This window comes from Eulemur rufifrons, chromosome 8 (genome assembly GCF_041146395.1).
Source record: "Eulemur rufifrons isolate Redbay chromosome 8, OSU_ERuf_1, whole genome shotgun sequence".
Taxonomy (NCBI): Eukaryota; Metazoa; Chordata; class Mammalia; order Primates; family Lemuridae; genus Eulemur; species Eulemur rufifrons.
Genome location: NC_090990.1, coordinates 161,966 through 189,784, shown reverse-complemented (window position 1 = coordinate 189,784; position 27,819 = coordinate 161,966). Strand labels below are relative to the sequence as shown.

General features: G+C 57.3%; 1 protein-coding gene across 1 annotated transcript; it reads left to right on the top strand.

Moving 5' to 3' along the window:
* The first annotated feature begins 1,477 nt into the window (after positions 1–1,477).
* MMEL1 (membrane metalloendopeptidase like 1) lies at positions 1,478–26,790 on the top strand. Its single transcript, XM_069477259.1, has 23 exons — positions 1,478–1,622; positions 10,641–10,718; positions 11,373–11,432; positions 12,390–12,551; positions 12,789–12,869; positions 15,000–15,095; positions 15,616–15,734; positions 16,303–16,368; positions 16,998–17,132; positions 17,224–17,313; positions 20,996–21,132; positions 21,416–21,509; positions 21,905–22,033; positions 22,498–22,596; positions 23,131–23,214; positions 23,599–23,702; positions 24,044–24,102; positions 24,539–24,658; positions 25,475–25,608; positions 25,701–25,766; positions 26,231–26,326; positions 26,494–26,570; positions 26,691–26,790. The coding sequence occupies exons 1-23, from the start codon at positions 1,478–1,480 to the stop codon at positions 26,788–26,790; spliced, it is 2,331 nt and encodes a 776-aa protein (XP_069333360.1).
* Positions 26,791–27,819: the final 1,029 nt, after the last annotated feature.

The following is a 27,819-nucleotide window of genomic DNA, read 5'->3' as shown; positions in this document are numbered from 1 at the left end:
TGTACCCAGTGGAGGTGCCAGGAAGGCACCGGCTGTGTGACCACCCCCCATCAGTCGGGGAGGCCCTGGCAGGAACTCAGAGCCAGGAGACGGAGGGCAGAGGCTGCGGGGACAGGAAGGGAGGAGGGAGGAGCGAGGTCCAGCTCCCAGTCCCGCTGCACCACAGCGAGAGGTCGGGGCAGGAGGAATTGTGGGACTGCCTGGCTGTGCCGCCTTCGCAGGGACTGGTGATTCCTAAGCTTCCCTCCCCCTCAAGTTGAGCTGTTTGGCAAGTGATGCCCAGACAGGGTAAGAGACCGTCTAAGACCCCCCCCAGCGAGTCAGGGACAGAACTCAGGCAGAGCCCACGGGAGTCTGTGGGGTGAGAACATCTCACCCTGCTGCTCGGTCTCAACAGCCGCCATTTACCTGCCCGAAGGTAAGACTGGGTCTGCCTTCCTCCGCCTTCTCCCAAATCCTCTGCCTGGTGCAGCGGCAGGCGTGGGGCTCAGCATGTCGGGTGCGTGATTGAGTGTGACGACCAGAAGTGCTGGAAGCCCAGAGAACCGGAGAACAGCCAGCTGTTTCCCCACGTGTCAGCAGCTTCCAGGGGCAGGCCCTGAGCACCAGCGAGGGATGTGCACGTGCACACACTCACATGCAGCCACACACATGCACACGGCGGCACACACACATGTGCACACTCACCATCATACACATGCACACCCCACGCACTCACATATGTGCACTCTGACATGCATGCTCATACACATGCATGCACATATGTTCACATGCTCACACTCAAACATGTGCTCACAGATCAGGGAGCCCTCAGAGTCCCTGCCCCCAGCCTTCCTGCCCAGCCCCCTGTCCTGCCCACAGGAGCAGGGGGCCACAGAGGTGCACACCAACCAGGTGGCTTCGGGGCTGAGCCTTGGGGCAGACAGGGTCACTGCTTGCATGGGTGCTGTCGTTTTTATCTCCCTCTCTCCAGCTCCTGGGCTCCAGCAGGAAGCTGGGTAGGGTGCCCAGAGGCCTGAGTGGCCTCCCGGGCAGTGTCCCTGACCCAGTGCCCAGGCTCACAGCTCCAGGACCCCCTGGGCACCAGCAGCCCAGGCAGGCTTCACTGCAGGAGCAGAGCCTGCCCTGCCGGGTCTGGTGCGCGACCCCAAGCTGGGAGCAGAACGTGCTCGGACTACCCCCTGCCTGCCAGAGAGGGGGCTCAGGGAGAGGCCAACCTCAAGAATAGATGGCCGTCATGGGCAGGCCTTCTCCCAACACAGGGAACCAGGGGTAGTGTCAGAAGCCCTGAGACGCAGGTGCCCTGGGGTTGTGGGCTTGGAGAGGGAGATGGGACAGAGCGTCCCAGGAGCACCCAGCACGCGCTGCCAGCCAGCGTCTGGCCCTTCCGGCCTCGGGCAGGGCGCCGGGAGCTGCGCGGGTCTCCCCGTGTGGCCTTCGGGCGGCTCAGCCGGGCTCTTCCGTGCAGAGCCTGCCGATGGGGAAGCCGCAGAGCGCGGCGGGGATGGACAGAGCCGGCCCCGCGGGCCGCGGGCGCCCAGGATTCCTGGAGGGCGCGCTGCTGCTGCTGCTGCTGACCGGGGCCCTGGGGGCCCTGGGCGTCCTCTACGCCGCCAGCAGAGGTGAGTGGGGCCCGCGCCCCGCACCTGCTCCGGGCTAGCCCCGCGCCACCGGCCTTGTCACGTGGGCGCGTGGGTGGGCGCTGGGTCCCGGGCCCCACCGCGCTCCCGCCACAGCGGCCGCGGGGGACACTGGCCGGCAGGGACCAGCAGCCCCTTCCAGAAAGCGCTGCCCGGGCGGGGCGGGCGCGCGGCTGCCCCGCGGCTCTGCCCCCGCCTGCTCCGGCCTGAGCTGCGCAGACCCGGGCGCGTCTGCGGTTCCGGCGGCTGCGCTCGCTCCTGGCTGAGCTCACCCGCAGGATGTGCCAGGGTCCCCTCCCCCTGTGACCGCGAGCCGCGCTCACGGAAACCTGCTACGGAAGGGGCTGGGCTAGGGTCGCCAGCCAGACGGAGGCGCGCCCAGGGCTGTCCCAGGAACACCGGCCCCCAGGCCTCTCCCTCGCTCTGCCCCCCTAAGGCCGATGTGAAGAAGCTGGAACTGTTCCCCCTCAGGCCGGGGCACCGGGCATCAGCAGACCTGGGCAACCTCTGAGCCCGGTGGGCGTGTGCACGTCGGGGCGGGCACCCGCCGCTGAAGCTCTTACCTCAGGCCTGGCTCTCAGCATTAGACATCGCAGCCTTTGCTCTAGAATGGCCCCTCCGGGCAGGAGCCATCTGCACTGCAGGGACCACCCCTCGACCACGGGGCAAGGGTGCCCCTGTGAAACAGACGTGGGTGCTGTGCACATGAGGGGCATCCCAGCCAGGGCCCCCTGGAGTCTCCTACCAGGGGCTGGGCAGGAGGGAGGGAAGGCCCCCCTGGGAGTCCAGAGCCGGGGAAACTAAACTGCTCAGGGCCCTCTGGGCTCAAAACACCTGGTTCTGAGGCTTTCGGTAAACAGGGCTGACCCAACACACCCCCAGCTGTGGGGCTTGAAGGGCCCCTCTCCCCTCTGGGTCGTGCCAAGAGGCTGGAGCCCACCAAGCAGGAGAGACCCTCCCTGCCCAGCCCCCTCGGCCTCCTCAGGGTCCCCTGGACCCCAGAGAAATCTCTACCTCTGCGCCCCCACCCTGCACTGAGCTCTCGGGGCTCCTGGGACCCTCCAGGGCCACAGGGTCCCCTGTTTCCATCCAGGCCCCTGTGCCCCCCACCAGGAACGCCCCACAGCCCAGGACCAAGCTTGTGGAGGGTTTGATATGCAGACTTCTTGTGATCGCTCATTCCTAAGTATTTTCTCATTTCCATTGTGATTTTTCCCCATTGACTCAAGAGTTATTAAGAAATTTTTTAAATTTTCCAGATGCATCTGAGTTTTTAAATTATCGATTTCCAACTTAATTGCATTGTTGTCAGAAACCGTGGTTAATGTGATTATTTATATGATTCTTTGATATTTACCGAGGCTTGCTTTAGGGCTAAGATGTGTCAGTTTTACAAATAATCCATGTGTGCTTGTGGTGTGCACCAGCCTCTAACTGCTGGGTGATCAGCTCAATCAAATCTTCTATCGATTTTCTATTTTTCATATTCTTGATCTTTCAATTATTGAGACGTATGTGTTAAATCTAGCACTAGAGAATCATCCATTACTGCTTGTAGTTCTGTCCTGTTAATTTACCTAGTTTACTGCTCAAGGCTATATTATGTGAATACAAATTTAGATCTGAGTTATAAAATTAGTTTCATAAATTTAATAAAGTGTTAAAGTAGACACACGTGTAAAATTAACATATCTTCTACTACATATAATTATGTAGTGACCCTTTCTGTCTTAAGGCTTTCTGCCTTAAATTTCATTTTGTTTTCAATTCTGTTTTGTCTGGCATGAATACAAGCTACTCATTAGCATTTGCTTAGTCCATTTTTTCCACTCTTTTTCTTCAAAACTTCTGTGTCTTTAGATGTGTCTCTCGCAGTAGCTTATAGCTGGATTCAGGGTTTTATTTGTCTCCTAACTGGAGGGATTTTCTGTTTGCATTTTCTGTGATTACTATCATAAAATGTACGTTTTTTTCTTTCGTGTTCTTTTGTGCTTTTTTTTCTCTTTTCTCACCTCCTTTGCATTGCTCTCTTATTATTCACTCCATTTGCCTTCAACTAGCTTGGAAGGTTTTTATTTCTATCCTTTTGATGATTATCTTAGATTTTTTTGTTTTATTTGTTTTTTTTTAAAGTTATGAATTTTGTTTTAGAAAATCAAATGTTTTTACAGAAATTATAGTGAGAAACAGTCCCATGTCCATCTAGGATTCTGCTTCTCCGAAGCAACCACATTTGTTGTCTAGAGCAGAGCTTGGCAAACTCTGGCCCGGGGGCCACACCTGGCTCCTTGTCTGTCTTTGTAAATAAAGTTTTATTGGAACACAGCCACGCCCATTTATTTCCATATTGTCTCGGGGTGCGTTCCTGCTATAACAGCAAAGTTGAGTAGGTGAGACAGAGACTGCATGTGGCCCACAAAGTCTAAAATACTCACTGTCTGACCCTTTACAGAAATATTGCCAAACCCTAGACTGGGGTGTCTCCTTAGGTGTCTAAACCTTGTCCTTGAACCCTCCTCTCATTATCCTACAGTTTAGATCTGGAGGTTTTGGTTAGCACTCGGGCTCCCAAGCTGACAGCCTGGCTGGGCATTTCAGCTCCCAATTCTTAATACGTCTGTGCCTCAGTCCTCTATCTGTAAAACAGAAATAATATCAGTCACACATTAGAAGCTTATGTGAGGGTTCAATGATTTACTGTAACAATAATAATTAGAAAAATGTCCATTGTGCTGCTTGTGATCAAATGTCAGCTTTTGTCATTGTTACTGCCATCCTGTCCGGAAGGAGGATTTAGCTTATAAACCACCCAGGCCACCACACTCCCAACACAGGTGTGTCATGGCCTTCAGTGGAATCCACGTTCACCATTTACAGCCGAGCTGTGAAGAATGACGGGTTGTTTCCCTTTTTGTCATTATTTAGTTACTTTATCATTAATAGCTACCTTGCTTGTAGTTTCCATTTTTAATCTGTAAAATTATTTCAATTACAAAGCCTATCTTTATTCATCTCGGATGTCAACCTCATGCTCGTAAGGCGAGGCAGGGTTAGCCGTGGAGAGCCACGGCATGTGACTTGAGTGCCAGGTAACGATAGCTCACAACAGCGTTTGCCATTGATCACCTCAGCTGAAAGCCAATGCAAGATGACGTTGCTAAATCTTAAAATTCTTTTTCTAATTTCTCTGATAGTGTCTCCAAAAACAATTTTTTAAAAGTGAGCAGCTTTTGATCTTGCCTAAGTAGTTACAATTTACTGTCCTTTTTCTTCAAAAGGTTACAAGCTTGAGTCAAGGAGTCTTTCTGACCATTCCTAACCTAAAACTCGGCACAGAGCTTGTCTATAGTTTGTTCTCTGTTGCTGTCTGATCTTGGGTAACTTTAATAAGAGCACACTAGGCCACATTTCTAAGATTATATTTATCTCTGGAAACCAATGAGTCTATAAATCTTCAAGAGAGGATAATTCTTGCTTTTTATAACAATTATTAGGTAGCTATTAAGTGTGATAATATGGTTTGGGCTCACACAATCATATGGTATATAATTATCTTTCCAGAATTCTATGAATTCTACATCTGAGTGAGTGTTACTGGGGTCACCTGCTTTTTTTTTTTTTTTTTTTTAACCATTTCCAATACTCTTTCTTCTCGTGGATCCATCATGGAGATTCAAATTCCCATCTGGCTGAATTTTTGCTCTTCCTAAAGAACTTCTTTTAACATTCCTAGTAGTTCAGATGTGCTGAAAGTGCATCCTCTCCACTTTTGTTTGTCTGAAAAAGTCTTCATTTCATGTTCATTTTTGAAAGATACTCTCTCTGGGTATACCATTCTAAGTTGACAAGGTGTTTTGTTTGTTTGTTTGTTTGCTTTTTGTTTTTTCTCTCTCAGTCACTCCATTGCCTTCTGGCTTCCATAATTTCTGAAAAAAAGTCTATTGTAATTCCTATCCTTGTTCTTCTCTATAACGTTTCTTCTTTTTCTAGCTGTCGTCATGCATTTCTTTGTATCTTTGGTTTACAGCAGTTTGGCTACAGTGTATCTAGTACTGGATATTTGTGCTCTTTGGGGCTCTCTGCCATTGTTTGGCTTTGTTATCTTTCACTAATTTTGGAAAATACTCGCCATTATCTTTTCAAATATATCTCCCTCCTCCTCCTTTTCCTCCTCCTCCTCCTCCTCTCTCCTCTCTCTGATACTCCACATGCGTGTGTGTTGGATAGTTCGATATTATCCCTCAGTATTTGGTTGCTCTATTCAGTTTTTGTTCACCCTTTTACTATTAATATTTGAGATTCAGTTTGAAGAGTTTGAGCTAATTAGTCTTCAGCTTCACAGATTCTTTCCTCCACTGTGTCCAGTGCATTGTCAGTAAAAGAAATTCCTCACCTCTAACAATGTGTTTTTATTTCTTATATTTTCATATGACTCCTTTGTATAGTTTCCATCTCGTTTCTGAAGAGCTGTTACCTACCCGTTCCATTAGATCCTTCAACATACTACTCGTAGGTACTTCAGAGTCCTCCGACAGTGCCCGTATCTAGGCTGTCTCTCAGCCTGGTTCTACTGATCACTTTATCTCCTGGCAGGGTAGGGTTCTTTCTTACACACGTGTGTCTCATAAATTTTTACTGCATGTTGGACACCGTGTGCAGAAGAGACTGAGATGAAAAGTATTTGTGCCCAGACTTAGACACTCCTCTTCTTCTGTCAGTCTGTCAGTGTGAGGGATTGAATTGCTCTAGTCAGGAGTTAGCCGATTTGGGGTTTTGTTGTTGCTTTTGTTAACCTCAGTGCAGCCCAGACTTCAGACTCCTCCAGCAGAGGGCTACTATTACCTGTGCCTAGAGAAGGGGGCCCAGGGCGCCTGAGTTTTCCCCATTTTTCCTGCTCTGGCCTCAGCCTGCAGCAGTCCCCAGGTGCCTGTGACACAGAGGAGTCTCTCTCCATGCCCTTGTCCCTCCACGAGTGCTGGATTGCAGTTGCAGCCTGTACTGGGCTCGTGTTGGATGTTGGGGGCTCTGTGGTGTCCTGGCCTGGTCCCAGGGTTGGGCAGGCCTGGTGTGCCTGGCGCTCAGAGGTGGAGCTCTCAGCATCCCTGCCCCTGATTCATGTCAACCAAACTTTGCTTGTGCCTGAGTTTCCCACCCCTCCTGGTGTGACAGCGGATGTCTGCCGGATGTCAGTCTAGGATCCTGGGCCCACAGGGTCTCCTGTCCTTCTCCCATGGGCAGAGGATCCTTACTACTAACCCTCCTACAGAGCAGCGGATTTTGCCTGGTCCCTGGGGGTGGGACGAGTCGCCACGTTCCTCCGTGGTTTGAAGCTTGTACTCCTACTGGAAAAGGGCCCAGGCAAGGTGCAGGAGTTCCACGCCGGTGCCTCAACCACAGCAGATCCCCTCCTGCTCGCTGTGCCACCAAGGGAGGCTCTCTCTGGCCTTCTGAGCCCTGCCCAATCTCTCTCACAGGCACCTGGGGAAGACCCATGGAAAGAACTTGGAGTGAGTGAAAAATCTCCTATTTTGAGGGCTCCCAGCTATTTCAAACTGATGTGGTAGCCCATGCTTGACCTATGAGAGTTGTTAAAATTTTTAGCTGATTTGTTGGGGAACTTACGGACAGAAGTATGGTCTTGGGTGGCTGCAAACAGGTCAGTCTCCGCACTGTTAATCCCCAGGCCTGGGCCTGCACGCCCTAGGCAGAGGGGCACGTGCTCTGCAGTGACAATTAGAAGCCACCCTCTGGGACATGCAGGAATGCCGTGCGCAACATAGCCTATAACTTGCGCGATAACATCAAGGTTGCTTTGCTCTGAAGGGAGGATTTATAGTGCGTGTGTGTGCTCACACTACACAGTGAATGAGTAGGAATGAGGAAGCTTTCACGGGACGAGGGTTAACCAGAAGTCCACATGTGCACTGGCATCCAAGATGGATCACTTACGGGTCACATTATAAGACTGATTAGGTTCCTAAGAAACTACCAAACTGCCTTTCAAGGTGGCTGTGCCATTTCACATTCCCTCCAGCAATGTGTGAGAGTCCCTACATATCTTATCCTTGTCAGCAGGTGGCATTACCATTTTTAAAACTTTTAACCATCCCAACAGATGTACAGTGGTATCTCGTTGTTTTAATTTGCAATTCCCTAATGACAAATGATGTTAAGTATCTTTTCATGTGCTTATTTTCCAATTGTGCATTTTCTTTGTTGAGATATCTTTTCATATCTTCCCCCCACCTTTTTTTTTTTTTTTTGAGACAGAGTCTCACTCTGTCACCTGGTCCAGAGTGCAATGACATCATCATAGCTCACTGCAACCTTAAACTCCTGGGTTCAAAGGATCCTCCTGCCTCAGCCTCCCGAGTAGCTGGGACTACAGGTGCACCACCATGACTGGCTAATTTTTCTATTTTTAGTAGAGACGGGGTCTCACTTTTGCCTCAGGCTGGTCTCAAACTCCTGAGCTCAAGTGATCGTCCCACCTTGGCCTCCCAGAGTGCTGGGATTACAGGGCGTGAGCCACCATGCCTGGCCTTTTCCCAATTTTTAAATGGGGCTGTTTTCTTATTGTTGAGTTTTAAGAGTTCTTTGTACAGTTTGGTTGCCAGTGTTTTATCAGGTATATGTTTTGCAAATATTTTTTCCCAGTCTGTAGATCATGTTTTCATTCTCTTAGGTCCTTCACAGAGCAGAAGCTATTAATTTTAGTGACATCTAACTTATCAGTTTTTTTGTGGATCATGCTGTTTGTGCTATATTTTAAAAGTCATCACCAAACCCAAGCTTATATAGATTTTTGCCTATGTTTTCTTCAAAAGTTTCTAAGCTTGCATTTCATGTTTAGATCTGTGGTTCATTATAAGTTAATTTTGTGTGAGGTATAAAGTCTTTGTCTAGGTTTTTTGTTTGGTTTGTTTTTTTATATGTGGATGTCCAATTGTTCTAGTACCATTTATTGAAAAGACTATCATTTCTCCATAAAATTTCCTTTGGTCTTTTGTCAAAGATCAGTAGACCGTGTGAATCTATCTCTGGCTTTGGTTCTGCCGCATTGATCTGTGCGTCTCTTCTTTTGCCGATACTCCGCTGCCTTGATTACTCGTAGCCCTGTAGTAAGTCTGGAAACCAAGTAGTCTGAGTCTCTAACTTCATTCTTCTTCAGCGTTGATCCTCTTGACCTTCTATCTTTCCATACCAACTTTAGAATCAGTTTGTCAGTACCTAAAAAATAGCTTGCTAAGATTTTATTTGGGATTGCATTAAACTTATAGACCAAGTTGGGAAAATTGGCATTTTAATAGTAAGTCTTCCCATTCATTAACACAGAATATCTCTCCATTTATTTAGATATGTGATTTTTTTGTCAGTGTTTTATAGTTTTCCACATAGAGCTCCCATACATATTTTGTTAGATATATACCTAAACATTTTTATTTTGGGGTACTTTTATAAATGGTATTATCCTATGATTTCAAATTTGAAGTGTCCATTGCTGGTATATAGCAGAGCAGTTGACCTTTGTAGACTGACTTTGTACCCGCGACCTTGCTGTATGCATATGGTCTCTTGTTAGCTCCAGTGTTTTGGCTGATTCTTTAGGTGGTCATGTCACTGGCAGATAGAGACAGCTATTTCTTCCTTTCCTGTCTGTTTACTGCTTATTTCCTTTTCTTGTTTTATTCAATGAGCAGGACTTCCAGTACAGCGCTGAATAGGAGTGGGGAGAGGGGACAGCCCCCCCCACTCCTGCTGTTACAGGAGAACATCCGGCTCTCACCGTCAACTATGATGTCAATTCTAGTACTTTTGTAGATGTTTCCCTCTATTCAATTTTTCTTTTTCCTTTGTGTTTCAGTTTGGATAATTCCTATTGACCTGTGTACGTAGCCATTGATTCTTTGGAGGTGTTCAGTGTGCTGTGAAATATAAAAAGCAAATGTTTCACTTTTTTATTGCGTGTCAATTCACTTATTTTCTATAGTTTCCATTGATCTAGTGAAATCTACTGTATATGTATGTATGTTTTCGTTCTTTTCTAGAAGACCCTTCACCTTAATTATAGCCATTATACAGAGCTTGTCTGCTAACGCAGACACCGGGTCATCTAGGAGTCCACTTCTTTCAACTGTTTCGGTTCTTCCTCTCTCTCTCTCTCTCTCTCTTCCTCCACCGATTCCGGGTGACACGTGCCTGCTCCCCCATGTGGAGGATTCCGCTCAGCTTTCCTCCTGCCCCTGCTTCCGGCACCGCCAACACGCACTCAGTGAAGGCCCCGTGAGAACGAACTGGGGGTGGGGGGCTGCAGACCCTGTGGCTGGGGCTCCCCAGATCCTGATCTCTTGCACCAGCCCACACACAGGTGCAAAGGGCTGGCGAGTCATCCCTTAACCCCCGACTGGCCTGGCACGGCGGGTCTGCCCCTCCGCGTGCCATGGCCCCAGGGATGAGCACAGCCACGGTTCTCTCCTGTCTCTGGGAGGGCTTGTCCCTTTCTGGAATTTGGTTCATTGTATTTCGTTATGTCCTCAGCTTTCTGGTGGGTTTCTAAAAACTCTCCTGTTGTGGCTTCTCCAGCGTGTTCTCCTTGTTAGGGTGGGAGCCCAGGTTTATTTCAACTTCCCGCATCTCCATGGGAAGCAGAAATCCCTCCTCCTCCTGGTCACCTCTGACTGGAGCTCGAATGTCCTTGTGTGGGTCTGGCCTGTGCTCAGGGGGATCCCGAGGGGGAACAGCATGGCGGGGGAGGGTCCCACCTCGGGAGCCCTCTGGGCCCTGGGGGTGCAGGGCAGCCAGCCGGGAACCCTCCCCGCCCGCTCAGGCCCAGCGCAAACACATGGAGGACGCTGAGGTGGGCTCTGGTCCCTGCGTCTTGGTTCCCGGTGGCCGGCCACGCCGGGGTGGGGGCGGGGGGCTGCGGCACCCAGCACGGCAGGAAAACGCCGCTCTGTCCCAGCGGGCTGCAGGCCGAGCTGAGTGCTTGTTTCTCCCCAGGGAAGCCGCTGCCACCCCTTGCTAGCCGGCTGCGCTTCTCAAAGGAAGAGAAGACCATTGTAAAACGCAAAGCCCGAGGTAGCCTTTGCCTTCCCTACCAAAACAGCCTCCGCAGGTGGGCCGTACACTGGGCCTCCCGTGGGGCGGGGGCTCAGCGCAGGGCGGGTGGCCGTGGCCGGGCCAGGCTGCACGCACGCCCCCACTCGCGCGCCGCAGGAGGGCGTGGGGCGGGAAGGACGGGCCAGTTCCGGCCCTGAGCACCTGCTGGATGCGAGGCGCTCGTGGGGCGCTGTGGAGCCGCCCACCCCGGCTCCGGGCTGCCCACGAGGCCGCCACATTCAAGACGACTGGCCGACCGGCCGGGGCAAGAGGGGACGGTCTGGGGACGGGCTGCAGAGAAGGGCAGCGCAGCGGGCCGCCTGGAGGAGCGGGCCCGGCGCGGGCGAGAGCTGCTGCAGAGCCAGGAGGGCAGGAGGGCCAGCTTCGGCCCTGGGGACAGGGCAGCTGTGGGGGTCGGCGGAGGCAGAGGGAGCAAAGGGGCTCCCAGGTCCCAAAAGGGGTCAAGCTCACGATCACTTAAGACCCCAGGTCTGGGCCACTGGAGAGGACCTGGCGGCCAGGCTAGACCACCCCTGGAGCAGGGGGCGGGGTTTGTTGCCTGGCCCCTCCCACCCCAGCCAGGGTCCCGCCCACCCTGCCTGTGCAGGTGCTCACGCTGCTCTTTGCCCGCAGCCGCCCAGGAGGTCGAAAAAGTAGGGGAGATCTGCACCAGCCCCGGCTGCGTGATGGCAGGTAAGCCCCTCCCCACCACCTTCCACTGACGCGCCCAGGGGCCGGGGGCTGCCGGCGCAGGCCCTGCCCAAGGCCACCGGGAGCAATCCGAGCGCGGCGGTGCCGGGAGGGCCGAATCGCGGTGCGCGGGCAGCCCGGGTTCTTCTCCCGCGGGGAGGCCTTCTGGTCGCCCCCAGAACCTGCCTCGGCTGCGCGGCCCGGGACTAGGGCGACCGCCCCGGGGGCTCCAGGGGCTCTAGTTCTGGGACTGCCGCGACCGCCCCGGGAACTCTTGTCCAGCCTCAAAAGTGGCACTGACCAAGACCAAATAGAACAGAGCTTGAGGGAGGGTCCTGGGCAGGGGTCCTGGGTGGAGGGTACAACCCAGCGACCCCAGCTGAGAAGTTCAGCTGAACCTCCAGGGCGCGTCCCTAGCACACTCTGGGTTCCTTCGGCACAGCCATCCCCTCTTACAGAAAACAAACCCCCCTCCCCGTTGGGTAAGGGCCACCCCTGCCCCCAGGGACCAAGCACACTGAGGAGCGAGGGGCCACAGCGGCAGGATTGGGGGGCAGAAAGGCGCTGGCCGGGAGCCGGAGCTGGGCGCCGACTGGCAGGGGCAGGGCTGCCAGCTGAGCACCTCCTGGGAGCCGGGCGCCCTTGGCCATGGCCTCTGTCCAGGTCCCTGCGATTGTAGGTGGGAAAGTGAGGCTCCGAGAGGCCGCAGGCCCAGAGTCGTACAGTTAACAAGTGAGAGCCCTCACCTTTGGGTGACCATCCGAGTGGGCAATTCCCCTTGCTCCCAGCCTCACTGCGGCTCAGAGAAGGTGGTTAACTCTCCCAGGGCACACAGCTGTGATCGAATCTCTGACTGCTCATCCCTGAGGAACAAGACTGTCCCATAGGCTGAGAGACAGGCTTTCGGGCTGTCCACAGCTCTGTCTCCCCTCTTCCTCCTCCACCCCTGGGCATGAGCAGCCGCCAGGATCCTCCAGAACATGGACCCATCCAAAGAACCGTGTGACGACTTCTACCAGTATGCGTGTGGAGGCTGGCTGCGGCGCCACGTGATCCCCGAGACCAACTCCCGGTACAGCGTCTTCGACGTCCTTCAAGATGAGCTGGATGTCATCCTCAAAGGTGGGAGCAGCACAGCCTCGGGGTGCAGGGGCTGGGGCTGTGTGCGGCAGTGTGGCCCCATCCTGCTGGGCGTCCCTGGGCTCTGTGGGCACTGAGGAGAGGGGACCCCTGGGGCAAAGGCAGCAGCTGGGGAAGGACCACCTCTTGCCGAGTGCGGTGGGGGAGTGGGGACCTCTGACCTGGACCCCCGCCCAGGGCCACCTCAGGCCTCTGTCCAGCCTTCTTCTGTGCCCACAGCGGTGCTGGAGAACACCACCAGCAAGGACCGGCCGGCCGTGGAGAAGGCTAAGCTGCTGTACCGCTCCTGCATGAACCAGAGTGAGTGGGGACAGGAGGGGCTGCGACGGGGCCGGCCGGGGGCTTTCTCTGCCAGACCCCAGGTCAGCCCCAGGACCCCCTGGTGGCCTGCAGCACAGCAGGGCAGGAGTGGGTGCCTTGAGGACTCAGGCCAGGGGGCTGTGCGCTGTGCCCCTCCCGGCCACTGGGTCCAGGCTTCCTGTGAGGCAGAGTTCCTGCCAGTGGCCCCGCGACCTTGCTGACACCCCGACCCAGCACGGGCCACTCTGCCCAGGCAGCAGGAAGACAGTGGGGGCCTGTGTGTGTGTATTATATGTATATAGTATGTATGAGTATGTGTGTCTATGTGTATGTGTGTATTGTGAGTGCACGTGTGTATATTCATATAGGTGTGTATATGTGTATTATGTGTGTATATGTGTATTATGTATGTATATATGGATGTGTGTGATAGTATACATATAGATATATGTAGTATACATATGTATATGTGTTTATATATGTGTGCATTGTGAGTGCATGTGTGTATATGTATGTGTGCATGTTTGTGTATATACGGATATGTGTGTATATGTGTAGTGTGTGTAGATGTGTAGATGTGTGTGTATATATGCCTATGTATATGGTGCATGCATGTGTGTAAGTATGCATACATGTGTTTGTATATATGCATGTGTATGTGTGAATGTGCAGATATGTGTATAGATGTGTGTATATGGTGCATGCATTGTGTAGATATGCATGTATGTGTTGTGTGTATATATGTACATGTGTACTGTATGTGAGTATGTGTGCATGTGTCTGAGTGTGTATGTACACATATGTATATGTGTGCATATATGTGTACCTGTGTACATTTCTGTATGTATATATGGATGTGTGTAGATGTGTGTATGTGGTGCATACATGTATGCAGATATGCATGTGTGTTCTGTGTATATGTATGCATGTATATGTGTGTTGTATGTACATATATGTGTGCATGTGTATATTGTGGAGGGGTGTGCATGTTGCAGGGCAGATTTTGAGTGTTTTGTTTCTTATTGAAAGGATTTTCATGCTTGAGGCACCCCTGGCCCGCAGCCCGGCAAATCCTCCCCTTGGGGTCTAAAGCCCAGCCTGTGGCCGTGGCTGCCCCGGGAAGCCAGCTCCCCTCCACGTAGCACTGGGGTTCCGGGAGGGTAGGGTCTGTTCCTGGTATACCTAACTGGGTGACTCGCTGGGACTCCTGCTTCGGCACACCCAAGCTTGTCCACCCTTCGCCCGTCGGAACTGAAGGTCTGTCCATCCGGGCTGGCCAGCACCCACAGGGGACGGCGATGCGCTCTGTGTCCCACCGTTACTTACTCTTTGGCCCAAGAGACTGAATGAGCAAAAGGGCAAGGCCAGACCACCTGTAGAAACAACCCGACTCCCAGCCTGCAGCCGCCAGCCGGGACCCCTCCCCAGCCACAGTAGGCAGCCCGGGAGGTCGGACAGCAACCCTGTAGCAGGGGGCCCCCAGCAGCCAGGGCTTGACTCGTAACCGACAGCTTCCTCCCTAAGTTCAGTCCCTGCTTCCAACCTAAGACCAACCAGGAAGCTGAATACGCTCCTGACCCACCCAGAGGAGGCCCCGCTGTGCGCGAGCCCCCATGCGGCTTCTCCAGGCCAGGCCATCGGGGCTCCCCGGGGACTCCCCTCTTCCGCCAGGAAGCCCCTGCACTCCCCGCCTGCCTTTGACCCGCCAATGCCAGTGACGACAGCCCCGCCCTTGTTTTCACACTGGGGGTCTTTGTTTATTCCAGCGATTCTCTCTTTGTCCGCCTTCCCATACATGTGCCTGGCGTTCTGCCCGGTTTCCCATCAGTTGTCACGTGTCCCGGCCACATCTCAGTCTGCCCCGATGCAGGACGTGGCTGTGCCCCCCAAGCCCCGCCAGAGCCGCGGCTTTGGGCCGTGCCCCCGCTGTCCAGCTCCGGTTCTGTCGCCTCCTTCCCACGTCCTCTCTGTCCTGGGGGCTCATGTGCTTTCGTGACCCCCACAGGCCCCTTTCGTGCCACGTCTGGTCTCCTGTGCTCAGTCTCCACGACACCGAGGCTGTGACGGGTGCAGGTCTGTGTCACAGCACGTGAGCGGGTGTCTGGGGATGACCCCCTCGTCCTTTGTCAGGTGTCATAGAGAAGAGAGACTCCCAGCCGCTGCTGGACATCTTGAAAGTGGCAGGAGGCTGGCCTGTGGCCACGGACAAGTGGAAAAAAACCCTAGGTAAGGCCAGGGCCTGGGGCCATCCTCGAAGACAGATGGAGGTGGACGCTGGGCCTGGAGCTCCTGGGGGCCAGGGCCTTCCAGGGAAGCCCCTGGATGGCTGGTTCTGGGGAGCCCCAAGAGGCCCAACTCCACCAGGGCCAACCTCAGGGGCCCAGGAGCCCAGGCCCAGTGCTGGGGAGTTAGTGGCGGCCATGACGGGCACCCCTGTGGCCGGCCCCCCCAGCCCTGCAGAGGGGTATCCCTCCTGGGCCCCTGGGCTCCCAGCTCTCAGTCCATCCCGGCTCCCCGCGCCGCAGCCTCCCCAGGGCTCTGTTGTCCCTGGGCTGTTTGGGAGAGTATGTCCCCCACATCCCCTGCCCTTCAAGGCTGCAGTGAGCACGTCACCCTGGGCGGGGCAGGGTCTCCTACGCCCCCTGAGTTTCAGGCTTCAGATGCCCATTTGCTGTCGGACGAGAGAGGCTGGGCTGGGACCCCGAGGGCCCAGCCGGTCTCCCAGCGTGGGGCGCTGACTCCCCAGGCCTCGGGTGGGAGCTGGAGCGGCAGCTGGCGCTGATGAACGCACAGTTCAACAGGCGCGTCCTCATCGACCTCTTCATCTGGACGGATGACCAGAACTCCAGCCGGCACATCATCTACGTACGTGCAGCGCCCGGGGGGCCGGGGTAGGCTGGGGGCTCTAGCAGGCTCTCGCCATGCAGCGGGGGATGGGCCAGGGCAGGGGCCCGCGAGTGGGAGCCCCAGGGCTGTGCCCAGGGCCAAGCTCCCTGGCTCCTGCCCACGTCTGTGGCCCAGGCCACAGGCTGCTGCGGACAGGGTTTCTGTTGGGCCTCGCGGCCACGTTGGCCACCACGCGGGGGCCTGTGTTCTGGTCGGCAAGGCCTTGGGCACCAGAGCAGGAAGCCTGACCTCAAAGGGCCACCACCGGCCACAGGCTGGAGGCCACAGACAAACCCCAGAAATGTGCCCGGCACTCTGGACGGGCTGAGGGCACAAGGAGGCCCTGAGGTGGCCTGTACCCCTCCCCCACCCCAGCCCCCCTTCCCAGCCTGGTGCCCCCACCCAACCCCGCACATGCCCCAGCATCCCTTTCCGGGCAGGTGGGTGCTCCAGGGGGTGCAGTCCTGGGAGAGGGGGCTGCTGCCCACCTCAGCCAGGATGTGGGGACCCCCCTCCTTGCCCGGGGTCACAGCCTGTGTGTTTCCAGGTAGACCAGCCCACCTTGGGCATGCCGTCCCGGGAGTATTACTTCAACGTCAGCAGCAACGAGAAGGTGAGGGGGGCTTTGCCGCCATGCTGGGCCCTCCCCCCACACCCTGCCCCCGGCACCTCAGGGCCCCGCCGGAGCCCCGCTCTCCCGTCTGTCCGCGTGGCCCCTCCTCCCCACAGCCGGCATTGCGGGGCACCTGCGTGGTCGAGGGGGGTGGCACGAGGCACAGTGACCCACGGAGCAGAAGCGAAACTGGCCGAGCAGCACTTTGAGGGAGGAAGGATGGGCATGGGCTGGGCCACGGGGCGGGGAGAGCCAGGCCGAGGGACCGACTCAGAGGAGGAGGACGAGGACAGCGGCAGCACCCCAGGAGCCCCGTGTCTGGCCCACAGTCAGGGCAGGTGGCTGAGGCCCTGACGCCAAGCACTGGGGAGGAGGTGGCCCCTGAGGTTCCCGCGGCACTGAGGCCCCACTGGGATCTGGCACAAAGAAGCGGGCCCTGCCCCCGGCGCTCACAGCCTCTCCCGGCCACCCCGGAGAGCCCAGGCCGGGCAGACTCGGGTGTCCAAGACGCCCCCACTTCAGTGCCCCACGTGCCTGAGCCTGCTGGGGGCTGCTCCGTGTCCCACGCCCATCCCCACCCCCCCAGAGAGCTCCGTGGGGGCCCAGGCGTCCTGCATCCTCTGGCCCAGGTGCGGAACGCCTACCTGCAGTTCATGGTGTCGGTGGCCACGATGCTGCGCAAGGACATGAGACTCCCCAGCAACAGCCGCCTGGTGCAGAAGGACATGGAGCAGGTGCTGGAGCTGGAGACCAGCCTGGCCAACGTGAGGAAGGCCGGGTGGGGGAAGCAGGGGCCGGGGGCCCGGAGCTGTGCCCCGGCCGCCCACCCACGTGACCACCCGGTCCCTGGTGCAGGCCACAGTACCCCAGGAGGAAAGGCACGATGTCACAGCGCTGTACCACAGGATGGCACTGAAAGAGCTCCAGCGCCAGTTTGGCCTGAAGGTGAGGCCACAGGCCCTGGGGTTCGGGACTCGCAGGGGACATGGGAAGTGGCCCTCTGAGAAGGCACCTGGCCTCCCTCCCCGTTGCAGAGTGGGGGGCCGCACATGTGGTCACCTGGCCCAGGACGCTGTGAGAGTGGGGTGGGCGCCACTGCTCATCTCCCCAGGACAGCAGGGGCCAGCTCCGCAGGAGGGGCAGGGACGCAGCTCTGGGCACAGCCAGCCACGGCAGGGGACACCCAAGCCAGAGGGCAGAGGGCGAGGGCAGAATGGGGCCAAAGCTCCAGCTCCTGACCAGAAATTGTCACTGTCTAGAGACATAGACAAGGCAGGGGACGCTTGCCCAGGGTGCCTAGTGCTTCGGAAGGCTCCGTGGTCCCTGGGCCGGTGCTGGTCCCAGGTGGCCTGCCAGGACACAGCCTCCCCCCAGCAGTCACGAGGAGCGTGTGTTCCAGTGTGGAGGGACAGGAAAGGGACAGTGACATTTAGAATGTGTCAGGAAGCAGGGGAGGGGGTTGGATGGGGGCAGCCAATGGCCGCACCAGGAAGCTGACCGGAAGTGAAGAGGACCCCGTGCGGCCATCTGGGGCCGGCATGGTGCAGACAGCGAGGCCACGGGGGGCCAGGGGGAGATGAGGAGGCGGGAGGCAGGGGTGGACTGACCAGTGTGAAGGCCTGGACCCTGCCCGCCCTCCGGAGGGGGTTGGAGCGTGGCAGGGCGTGACTTGGTCCCTGTTTAAGAGGGTCTGTCCGCGGAGGAAACGGCTGCAGGGGACAGGGCAGTGGCGGGGAGTGTTCCAGAGGCTGCGAGACCCAGGTGGGAGCGGACTCGGTGAGGGCGGTGGTTCTGGGTTTACTGTGAGGGGTCTGGAAGGGACTGAACGTGGGAAGTGAGAGAACGCAGGCAGCCTGCAGTTGCCATGGAGACCGAATGGGAGCGGGTTCAGGGAACATCCAGGCACTCAGGCTTTGGGGCGTTTGCCTTACGATGCTGTTACAATGTCTGGAATTGCCCAAAGTACGCACGGCCACACGGCCGTTCCTGAGATCAAGACGTAACCCCTGGGGACTTCCCAGATGTCCCCCCACACCGCCTTCCCGCCACCACCTCCACCCTCCTCCCCACAGCAGCCACTACCCTGGCGCTCACGCCACAGCCGTGCCACTGGAACCAGCGGGCACGTGCTGGCTCGCGCGGCTGCTCCTGCTCTGCTGTGGCGTTTGGGGATCCTTCACACGTGTTCGACTCCAGGAACGTGCAACAATTACGTCCCAATTCTGCTGTCTTTGGGTCTTTTCTGAACAATGTTGCGATGCTCATTCTCCTACATGCAGCTGGCACGCGCCTGGTGCACTCTGGTCAGGTGCATGCCCAGGAGTGAAATCGCCAGGTCCTGGAATGGCGCACACTCAGCTGTGAGAGATGCCATCTACCTGTTCCTCTTTCCCCGAAGTCGATGCACAGATCCGAGCTCCCCAGCGTGGGTGTGACACCCATTGCCAGCGCTTGGCAGCGTCTGGTCTTTGCGTCTCAGCCATTTTGGTGGACGTGTCGTGGGATTTCACCGGGGTTCCGTTTGGCCGTCCCCGCGGGCCGAGGAGGTTGGTGCCATTTCATTTCGATCAGGCAGCAGTTGTCCTCTTCCGTGAAACGTCTGTCCAAGTCTTGTCCATTTGCTCTGTGGGGCTGTCTGCCTTTTCTGATGGACTTTCCAGTTCTTTGTGTCCTTTGGACGTGACTTCAGTCAGTCTGTGTGTGCAGACGTCCCCTCCACGGGGCAGCTGGCTTGCTTACACTTTTAGTAGTTCTGTTGTTTCAAAGGAGGTTTATCAAATGGCCCAATTAATGTATCCTTTAAAGACAAAGGAATCTTTTCTCTATGGTTAGTGTTCTTTCCTACTCCCAAGCTGGTTTAGGTCTACAATCTACCTTGAGTTGATTTTTTTACCGTGAGACGTAGGGCTTGTTTCCTCCTCGTGGGTTTCCAGATAAGCCAGCCCTGTGCATTGAGAAGACCTCCGCTTCAGCTCTGGGCTGCGCGTGATCTTTGTTACAAATCGCATGTCTTTGTGTGTGTGCCTGTGCGTTTCCGACTCTCTTCTGTCCCCCTGGTCTCTTTACCGCTCCGAGTGGCAACCACCTATTCGGTGCACTACGGAGCTTCACTGCGAAGTCTGACAGCTTCGTCCTTCGGAACTGTCTTGACAATTCTCGGTCCTTTGCATTTCATATGAAACTGCAAATCAGCTTGCCAATTACACACACACACACACACACACATGCATGCACACACGCACCTGCTGGGGTTGTGACAGGGACGGCCTGGAGGCTCCATGTCAGTTTGGGGAAGATTGACGTCTTTGCAATGTTGAGTCTTCCAAACCGTGAACCTGACATGTGCGTCCATTTATTTACGTTTTCTTTAATTTCTCTCGGTAAGTTAATTGTAGTTTCTATTTTAAAAATCTTGCACGTTTATATGCAATAGATATCCTCCTACGTTTGGTTTTTTTTATATTATAAATAGTATCCTTTTTTAATTTATCCTGTTATTGTTTATTGCAATGTATAAAAATACCGACTTTGTACTAACATGTAGCAATTTTGCACAATTCACTGATTAGTTCTCAAAGTCTATCTGTGGATCCTTTCAGATTTACACACATAGAACCATGTCGTCTGTGAAAAATATCAGTTTTATTTATTCTCTGTCACTCCTTATTGATTTTATTTCACTGTCTTACTGAGCCAGCCAGGACTCCGCACACAGTGCCGGAGTCGTAGGGTGGATGCCCGAGGCGGGAGGGCAGCCTGCGGCATTTCGCCACCACAGCTTCTGTCTGCGGCTGAGCTTTTTGTTTTTGTTGCTGCTGCTGTGTCATAGGTTTCCTTTATCAGATTATAGAACTTGACTTCTATTTTTAGTTTGCTAGTAGATGGCAGATTTTATTAAATGCCTTTTCTGCAACTACTGAAATTATCGTGATTTTCTGCCTTTATAAATCATAGTGAAACATACTGACTTGATTTCCAAACGCTGCACAGAACTCGCACTCCTGGGGTGGACCCGGTCCGGCTGCACGGCGTCACCGGTTTACGCCAGTGCAGCTGAGTTCTGTCTGCTGATGTTCTGCTCAGGATCTTTGTGTCTGTGACAAAAAGAGACCGCGTGTCGTTTTCTTTTCTTACAATATCCTTATTTCGGTGTTGAGATTATTCTCAGCCTCTTAAATCAAACTGAAAAGGAGTTTCTCTTTTCCTCTTCTCCGGAACGTTTTAGTAAGACTGGCAGTTTATTTTCCTTAAATACAAGATCGAATCCGCTGGTAAAGCCAGAGGAGCCTAGAAATTTCTTTGTGGGAATATTTCAGATTACAGATTCAGTTTATTTGACTCGTAAGACTATTTGCATTTTCTATTTCTTCTTCTGTCACTTTCACTAAGTTGTGTTTTTCTCGGGATTTCCCATCATCCTTGCATTCTCAAATGCGTCGGCACGGTCGCTGCGTGTTCCCTGCCCGCAGGCTCTGTGGCAACGTCACCCGCCTTTCCCTGCTCTGACTGTCCGCGCCGTCTCTGTCCTCCACGAATACTCTTCAGCAGGGGCCGGGTCTCTTAGACGCCCAGGAACTGTGTCTACCTCTCTGTTTTGCCCTCTTTCTGCCCACCCCTCTCGATCCAGGGGTTTAACTGGACACTCTTCATACAAACTGTGCTGTCCTCTGTGAAAATCAAGCTGCTGCCCAACGAGGAGGTGGTGGTCTATGGCATCCCCTACCTGCAGAACCTCGAGCACATCATCGACACCTACTCAGCCAGGTGCGGCCCAAGGAAGGTCCCCAGAGGCCTCCACACCTGTGCCCTACTCTCTCCCCATCCCCATTAAGCACTTACCCCGAGGAGGGAGGGACACGAGGAGGTTGCGTGTTCGTGGTCAGGGAGCCTCACTTCAGAGATGTGCGGCCTCATGGGTTTTCTCTGGCAGCCGGAACTCGAGAGTAGAACGTGCTGGCCAAGGGTCCCATGCCCTGTCCCCTCCATATGCCTTGGCAAATACCGCTTGCCTGTTCTAGCCATGCCCTCCCCCGCCTTCTGCCCCCAGGACCATGCAGAACTACCTGGCCTGGCGCCTGGTGCTGGATCGCATTGGCAGCCTGAGCCAGAGGTTCAAGGATGCTCGCGTGAACTACCGCAAGGTGAGCGAGGCCCTGTCCTGCCCAAAGCGGGCCTGTGATTCATTCGTTCAGTTGACGAGGTCAGCCCTGTGCCTTGGAGCAGGACTGGACTCCTAGAGGACAGAGTCCAGCCAGAAAACCAGGTCAAGGTGACAAGGACAGGGGCCGAGGAGGGACCCCAACTCCTCCAGCATACACCCCAACTCCCAGTCCAGGTGGGAGCCCCCCACTCAAATCTGCACACCAGTCCCCACAGCACGGCCAACACCCAGAGGCTAGTCTCCAAGACCATCCTACATCCCCCCCACCCCCGGGCACCCTGAGGCAGAGGGTGGGGGGGGGTCTGCTCTGGGCAGGACCTGGGGAAGCAGACATTGGCCCGAGTGGCGGGATGCACGCTGGAATGACCTCGCCAGGCACTGTATGGAACGACCGTGGAGGAGGTGCGCTGGCGAGAGTGCGTCGGCTATGTCAACAGCAACATGGAGAGCGCCGTGGGTTCTCTCTACGTCTCGGAGGCATTCCCTGGAGACAGCAAGGACATGGTGGGTGGCCCTGCTTCCCAATGTGGCCAGCCCCTGTCCAGGCCACCCTGGGGACAGCTTGCCTGGCTCAGGCTTCCCAGGGACACCAGCCCAGGGCCGTGGGGAGCAGCCGCAGCACCCCTGCCCTGTGGCTCCCGCCCCACCCAGGCAGCAGATGTCTATGCTGGGGTGCCTGGGGGTGCAGCAGATGAGGGGCCGGGGGAACCCCCAGCCGGCCAGAGGTCCACCTGGGCAAGGTGCGGGCTGCACACGCAGAGTCCAGGGGCAGGACCTAGGACCCAGCAGGGAGGACCCTGAACGGAGTGGCCATTCCCCCCACCGACCTGTACCTTGTCCAGCGAGGCCACAGCCGGGGGCGGCCTGGGCTATCCTGACTATGCTTCGGACCAGACCTCCCAGAAAGACCCCAGGCTGGCCGTCCACCCTGGGGTGAGTCTGGGACGCCAGGACTGTGCCTCCCCCAGGTCAGAGAACTCATTGACAAGGTGCGGGCCGTGTTCGTGGAGACGCTGGACGAGCTGCGCTGGATGGACGAGGAGTCCAAGAGGAAGGCCCAGGAGAAGGTGCGCCAGCCTGGCGGGGCCTGGGCAGCCGCGGAGGCCGCTGCAGCGGGCGTCGGGGCCCAGACGGAAGCGGGCAGCCCCGGGGCAGACGTCAACACACCCACCTGAGAGATGAGGAACAGGGTTAGGGCGCCGGGCAGAGGCAGGACAGAAGCCAAGCCCAGGAAATCCCCAACCGCCCCCAGGGACCGGCAGGGGTGGCCTGGGGAGCAAGGGCTGGGACCCATCAGAAGCCCCTCTGAGTCAGGGTGACAAACAGCAGCCCAGTGCAGCCTCCCGGCCCCTTGAGAGCCCCTCAGGCCCCTGACTGGCTCTCAGGCTCTTTCCCCAGGTTCCTGGAAGGTTGGTGGGGGAGGCTGAGTCCGCCATGTTCTGTCCCCATTAAACCTCTCCACAGGCTGCGAGGTGGAGCTGGGGGCCGAGTCCCTGAGTCCCTGAGTCCCTTACCCACAGGGCAACGAGAGCAGAGCCAGGGTGCCCTGGGTCCAGCCCTCCCGGGGTGGGGCAGGCACCCACGGGCCCTCCCCTCCTCAGGCCATGAGTATCCGGGAGCAGATCGGCTACCCCGACTACATCCTGCAGAAGAAGAACAAGCGCCTGGACGAGGAGTATTCCAACGTGCGCCCCGCCCGGCCGCCACGCGTCTCGGCCCCGTTCATCCCCTACCCCACCTGTCCCCGAACAGCCCCCTGTGGACAGGGGGCCTTGATCACTGGGAGGGTGCTCTGTGCCCAGCCCCAGCACCATGCCATCCTCATCATGCCCTGGGGCAGATCTAGCACTACCCTCCATTTACAGATGGGGAAACTGAGGCCTGGAGGGACTAGGGACTTGCTCAGAGCCAGGGCTGCCCACCACCCCCAGTCTACCCACACCCAGAGCCTGCTAGCCGCGTGCCGGCTGCCTGGCAAGCCTTGAGGTCTTCCCCAGCCACACCTGACCTCTCCCTTCCCCACTGTGGACCCAGCCCCAGTGCTGGCAGTGACTGCCCCTGTCCTGTAGCTGAACTTCTCAGAGGACCTGTACTTTGAGAACAGCCTGCAGAACCTCAGGGCAGGTGCCCAGCGGAGCATAAAGAAGCTTCGAGAAAAGGTGGACCAGAATCTGTGAGTGGTGTGGCCGGCGTGGCTCGTGGGGCCCCAGGGAGTGGCCAGCATGGCATGCAGGTGCTACCCCTGCTTGGCCAAGGCTGGCCCAGTGCCAGCTGCGGGGGGCTGCCGGGCCAGTCTCAGAGTCGCCCCAGCACCCTCTGCTTCCAGGGCCCCAAGCTGCCCCTCCTCAGGGACCCCAGAGGGGAACCCAACCCTCGGATTGGCCCGGGCCCCTGGTCTGGCATGGCCACTGTGACAGGGGCCTCCTCAGGGTGGGCTCTGGTCGGCTGGGGCAGGGAGGGCCCACAGGGATGGTCCCAGATGTGGGCTCCAGGCGACAGCTTTGTTTCTCACAGCTGGATCATCGGGGCCGCCGTGGTCAATGCGTTCTACTCCCCGAACCGAAACCAGATCGGTATGTTCGCCCCTCCCCTCCCCCCCACCCCAGGCCCTTCAGTGCCAGAGGCCAAGGGGCAACTGCAGGCTCTTGCACCCCCTTCATCCTGGGGGTGCCCCAGCCTGTTCTTGCCCACCTCACCCCTTGCCCACCTGCAGGGAAGAGTATGTCCGTGAGTGTCCATGGTGGGGGTGGGTTTGGGGGGTAGCGAAGACCCTTTACCTGAAGGTGCACAGAATGCTAGAAAGAAGCTGGATGTAGGTCCTGAACCTGCCATGCACTACCCTGCCCTCCTGGCCTCGGAGCCTCAGTCTCCTCTTCTGTAAACTGGGGGCCCTGACCTCTGCCTCCCAGGCTGTGGGATTGACAGGACCGCTGGAGGTACCCACACCTAGCCTGGCACACGGGAGATGTGCCCACTTACAGCTTATTCTCTGTCCCGCGCCGGGGACAGTGTTCCCCGCCGGGATCCTCCAGCCCCCCTTCTTCAGCAAGGAGCAGCCGCAGGCCTTGAACTTCGGGGGCATTGGGATGGTGATCGGGCACGAGATCACGCACGGCTTTGATGACAATGGTGAGGGCCACGCCCACTCCTGTCTCCACTGAGCAGCGGCGGGCAGGGGCCTGGGGACTGTCCACTCAACCCCTTTGTGGTTTAAGTGGGGACATGGAGCCCAGGGTCCCAGACGATGTGCCAGGTCCCCCAGGGAGCTGCAGGGGCAAGGCAGGTCTTGAATGCCAGGCTAGAGTGCTGTCCAGGGCACCTGCTCCAGGTACGGAGTCAGGGACACAAGGGCTCCATCCCATGATCTGACTCCACCTGGTGACTGGTCACTTCCCCTCCTTGGCCTATGAAACGAGGACAGCGGCACTGCCCAGCACACCTGTGAAGCTCAGGGTCCTGGCCTGGCCCAATCCCAGCCCAGGATCCTTTCCAGGAAGCCAGTACCCTCCGGCCAGGGACATGCTGACCCCGACATGCCAACCTCCACCACGCACAGGGGCCCCAACTGGTTCCCCCTGTGGCTCAGCCATCAGGGCCTTCCCTGGGCAGCCACATGTCCTCAGGGGCTAAGTGCGCCCCCCACTAGGGTTTAGAGAATTTGGGCATCAGGAGTCCTTAAACCACGGTGCCTCTGAGACCCCAGGCCCTAACTTCAGAGGGTGGCAATGGAAGACCACTAAAGCCCACCTTCTCTGGGGGCTGAGTACCCAGAGCACATGAATGCTCTTCCAGGCCCATCCCTGCCGAGACGGTGAGCTCTTGATTCTGGGGCTGGCTGGAGAAGGGGCAGGAGAGGCTGGGTGCTGGGCTGCCGTCTGCCATCTGCCGGAGGGGCCAGGGCACAGGGGCGGGTAGGCAGCCTGCCTCGCCCCTGCCCCTTCCCAGGCCGGAACTTTGACAAGGATGGCAACATGATGGATTGGTGGAGTAACTTCTCAACCCAGCACTTCCGCAAGCAGTCGGAGTGCATGATCTACCAGTACGGCAACTACTCCTGGGACCTGGCAGACGAGCAAAATGTGAGCGGGCACCCGAACCCCAGCCCTGGCCCTGGGGGAGCAGGGCAGCCAGGCCTGGGCTGCCCAGCCCCCCTGCTGTCTCCTGTGTGCAGGTAAACGGATTCATCACCCTCGGGGAAAACATTGCTGACAACGGAGGGGTGCGTCAGGCCTACAAGGTGGGTCCAAGCAGGGCCCCCAGGGAGGTGGGGGAGCAACCTGGCCCAGGAGGAGACGAGGCCCAAGACAAGGCTGCGTCCTGGGAACCCCCTCCTCCACACAGGGCAGGCAGCAGTGTTCTGGGGGAGCACCTCCTGCCACGGGCAGGCACAGGGCGTCTCTGCCCCCACTACCCACCTCCAGGAAAAGCTGAGCCATTGCACACCCACTGCGCCCACTGCCTCAGGGACAGGGGAGCACTAGGTGTCAGAAGCTCATTCTGGGGGTGCCATCCTGGTCAGGGATCCCCACAGAGCCCAGCCAATGTAGGTGTTCAGAGGGCCCCTGAGTAATTAAGGTGGTGAGCGCTCGTGGGGGCCAGGTGCAAAGGGGCCCCAAGCTGCAGGAGCCGGACCCCCACTCTGCGGGGAGCTCTGAGGGCTCTGGAGTCCGGTCAGACGGACCAGCTCCTGTGTGCCAGCAGGCATACCTAAAGTGGATGGCCGAAGGTGGCAAGGACCACCAGCTGCCCGGACTGGATCTGACCTACGACCAGCTCTTCTTCATCAACTATGCCCAGGTAGGGCCACCGTCCGGGCCCCACTCACTGCCACCTCCACACTCGCATGCCTTGGGAGGGCCCACTGCCGGGGCCTGCAGGAGACGCTGGGGGCAGAGGGAGCTGGGAACCCACCGGAGCCGGGTGCCCCCGCCCGCCCCGCAGCCATGCCCCTTGCCTTCTGGCAGGTGTGGTGCGGGTCCTACCGGCCCGAGTTCGCCGCCCAGTCCATCAAGACTGACGTACACAGCCCCCTAAAGTACAGGCAAGTCTACTCGCGCGCCCCCGGGTCTCACCGCTCCCCCCGCGCCCGTGTCCTGGGAGCCCCAGCGCCCTGGGAGCCCCCGCACCTCACTCTCCACTGGCCCCTTGCGCCCGCCCACAGAGTGCTAGGGTCATTGCAGAACCTGGCCGCCTTCGCCAACGCCTTCCACTGCGCCCCGGACACCCCCATGCACCCCAAGGAGCAATGCCGCGTCTGGTAGCCAAGGCCAAGCCGCGCTGCGCGGCCCACGCCCACCCGCCGCCCGGAGGCACCCGAGAGGACACGTTGCCACGGGCACCGCGTGCGCCCCGCTCCCGGCCTGGAGCGCAGCCGCGGTGGACTCCCGGGTGAGCGGTGTCCAGCGCGGTGCCCCTCCGCGCCCGCCCGCGGGGCCGGCGTCCCATCGCAGCCCAGTAGACGCGGCCAACTGTCTTCCGCCCACTCTCCAAGCGCGCGCTCCACAAATGTCCGGAGCTTCAGACTTGAACTAAGTAAAAGCTTCAAAGAAGTGACCGCCTCCTCTGTCTGGGAGGGGCGGAGGCGGGGTGTCAGGTGGCAGTGGCCTCCTGCAAGACAGCAGCCGGTGTGGAAAGTGACAGCTGGGAGCTGACCCGGAGGGAGAGGGTCCTAGTGCTGGACCCAGCAGTGAACAGGATGCCCCCAAATGCCCGACTGCAGGGACCACATGTTCAGATACCGAGGGGGGCTGAGGTCCAGAGGTGGGCCCAGGGACCTGGGGAGCCACAGCTGCGAGTCCACCAGAGGAGGGTCCAGTGCAGAGGGACGTGCCACCTGCTCTGTGACCATGGAGAGGAGAAAGGCCTGGAGCAGGCAGGGGTGGGAGGGAAGCGAGGGACCAACAAGAGGCGACTGTGGGTCACCCAGGCTTGGAGGAGGGAAGCCCAGCGAGGTACCAGGGCGGCCTCCAGAACCTGTCAGAGCTGGGCTGTACGGACGGATGGCCTGGGGAGGAAGTGACCGGGCAGTGAGGTCACAGTCCCCAGCACCCCATGTGCCATCCATCCCCTCTGAGGGACAGCAACTTCCATGGCAGGAAGGTGACACCCCGGGACCCACAAGTGCCCGGCTGGCCCGAGGAGCCCAGCAGGGAGCGCGGTGGGAGCCGCAGAGCAGCGGGGCTCCGGCTGGTGAGGAAACGCCTGCCCAGAGCTGCAGTTTTCACGGCTCGCTGCTGCCTGGGTCAGGCCAGGTTCAGGGTCCCTGCCTGGCGAATCCACCTCCTGGCACA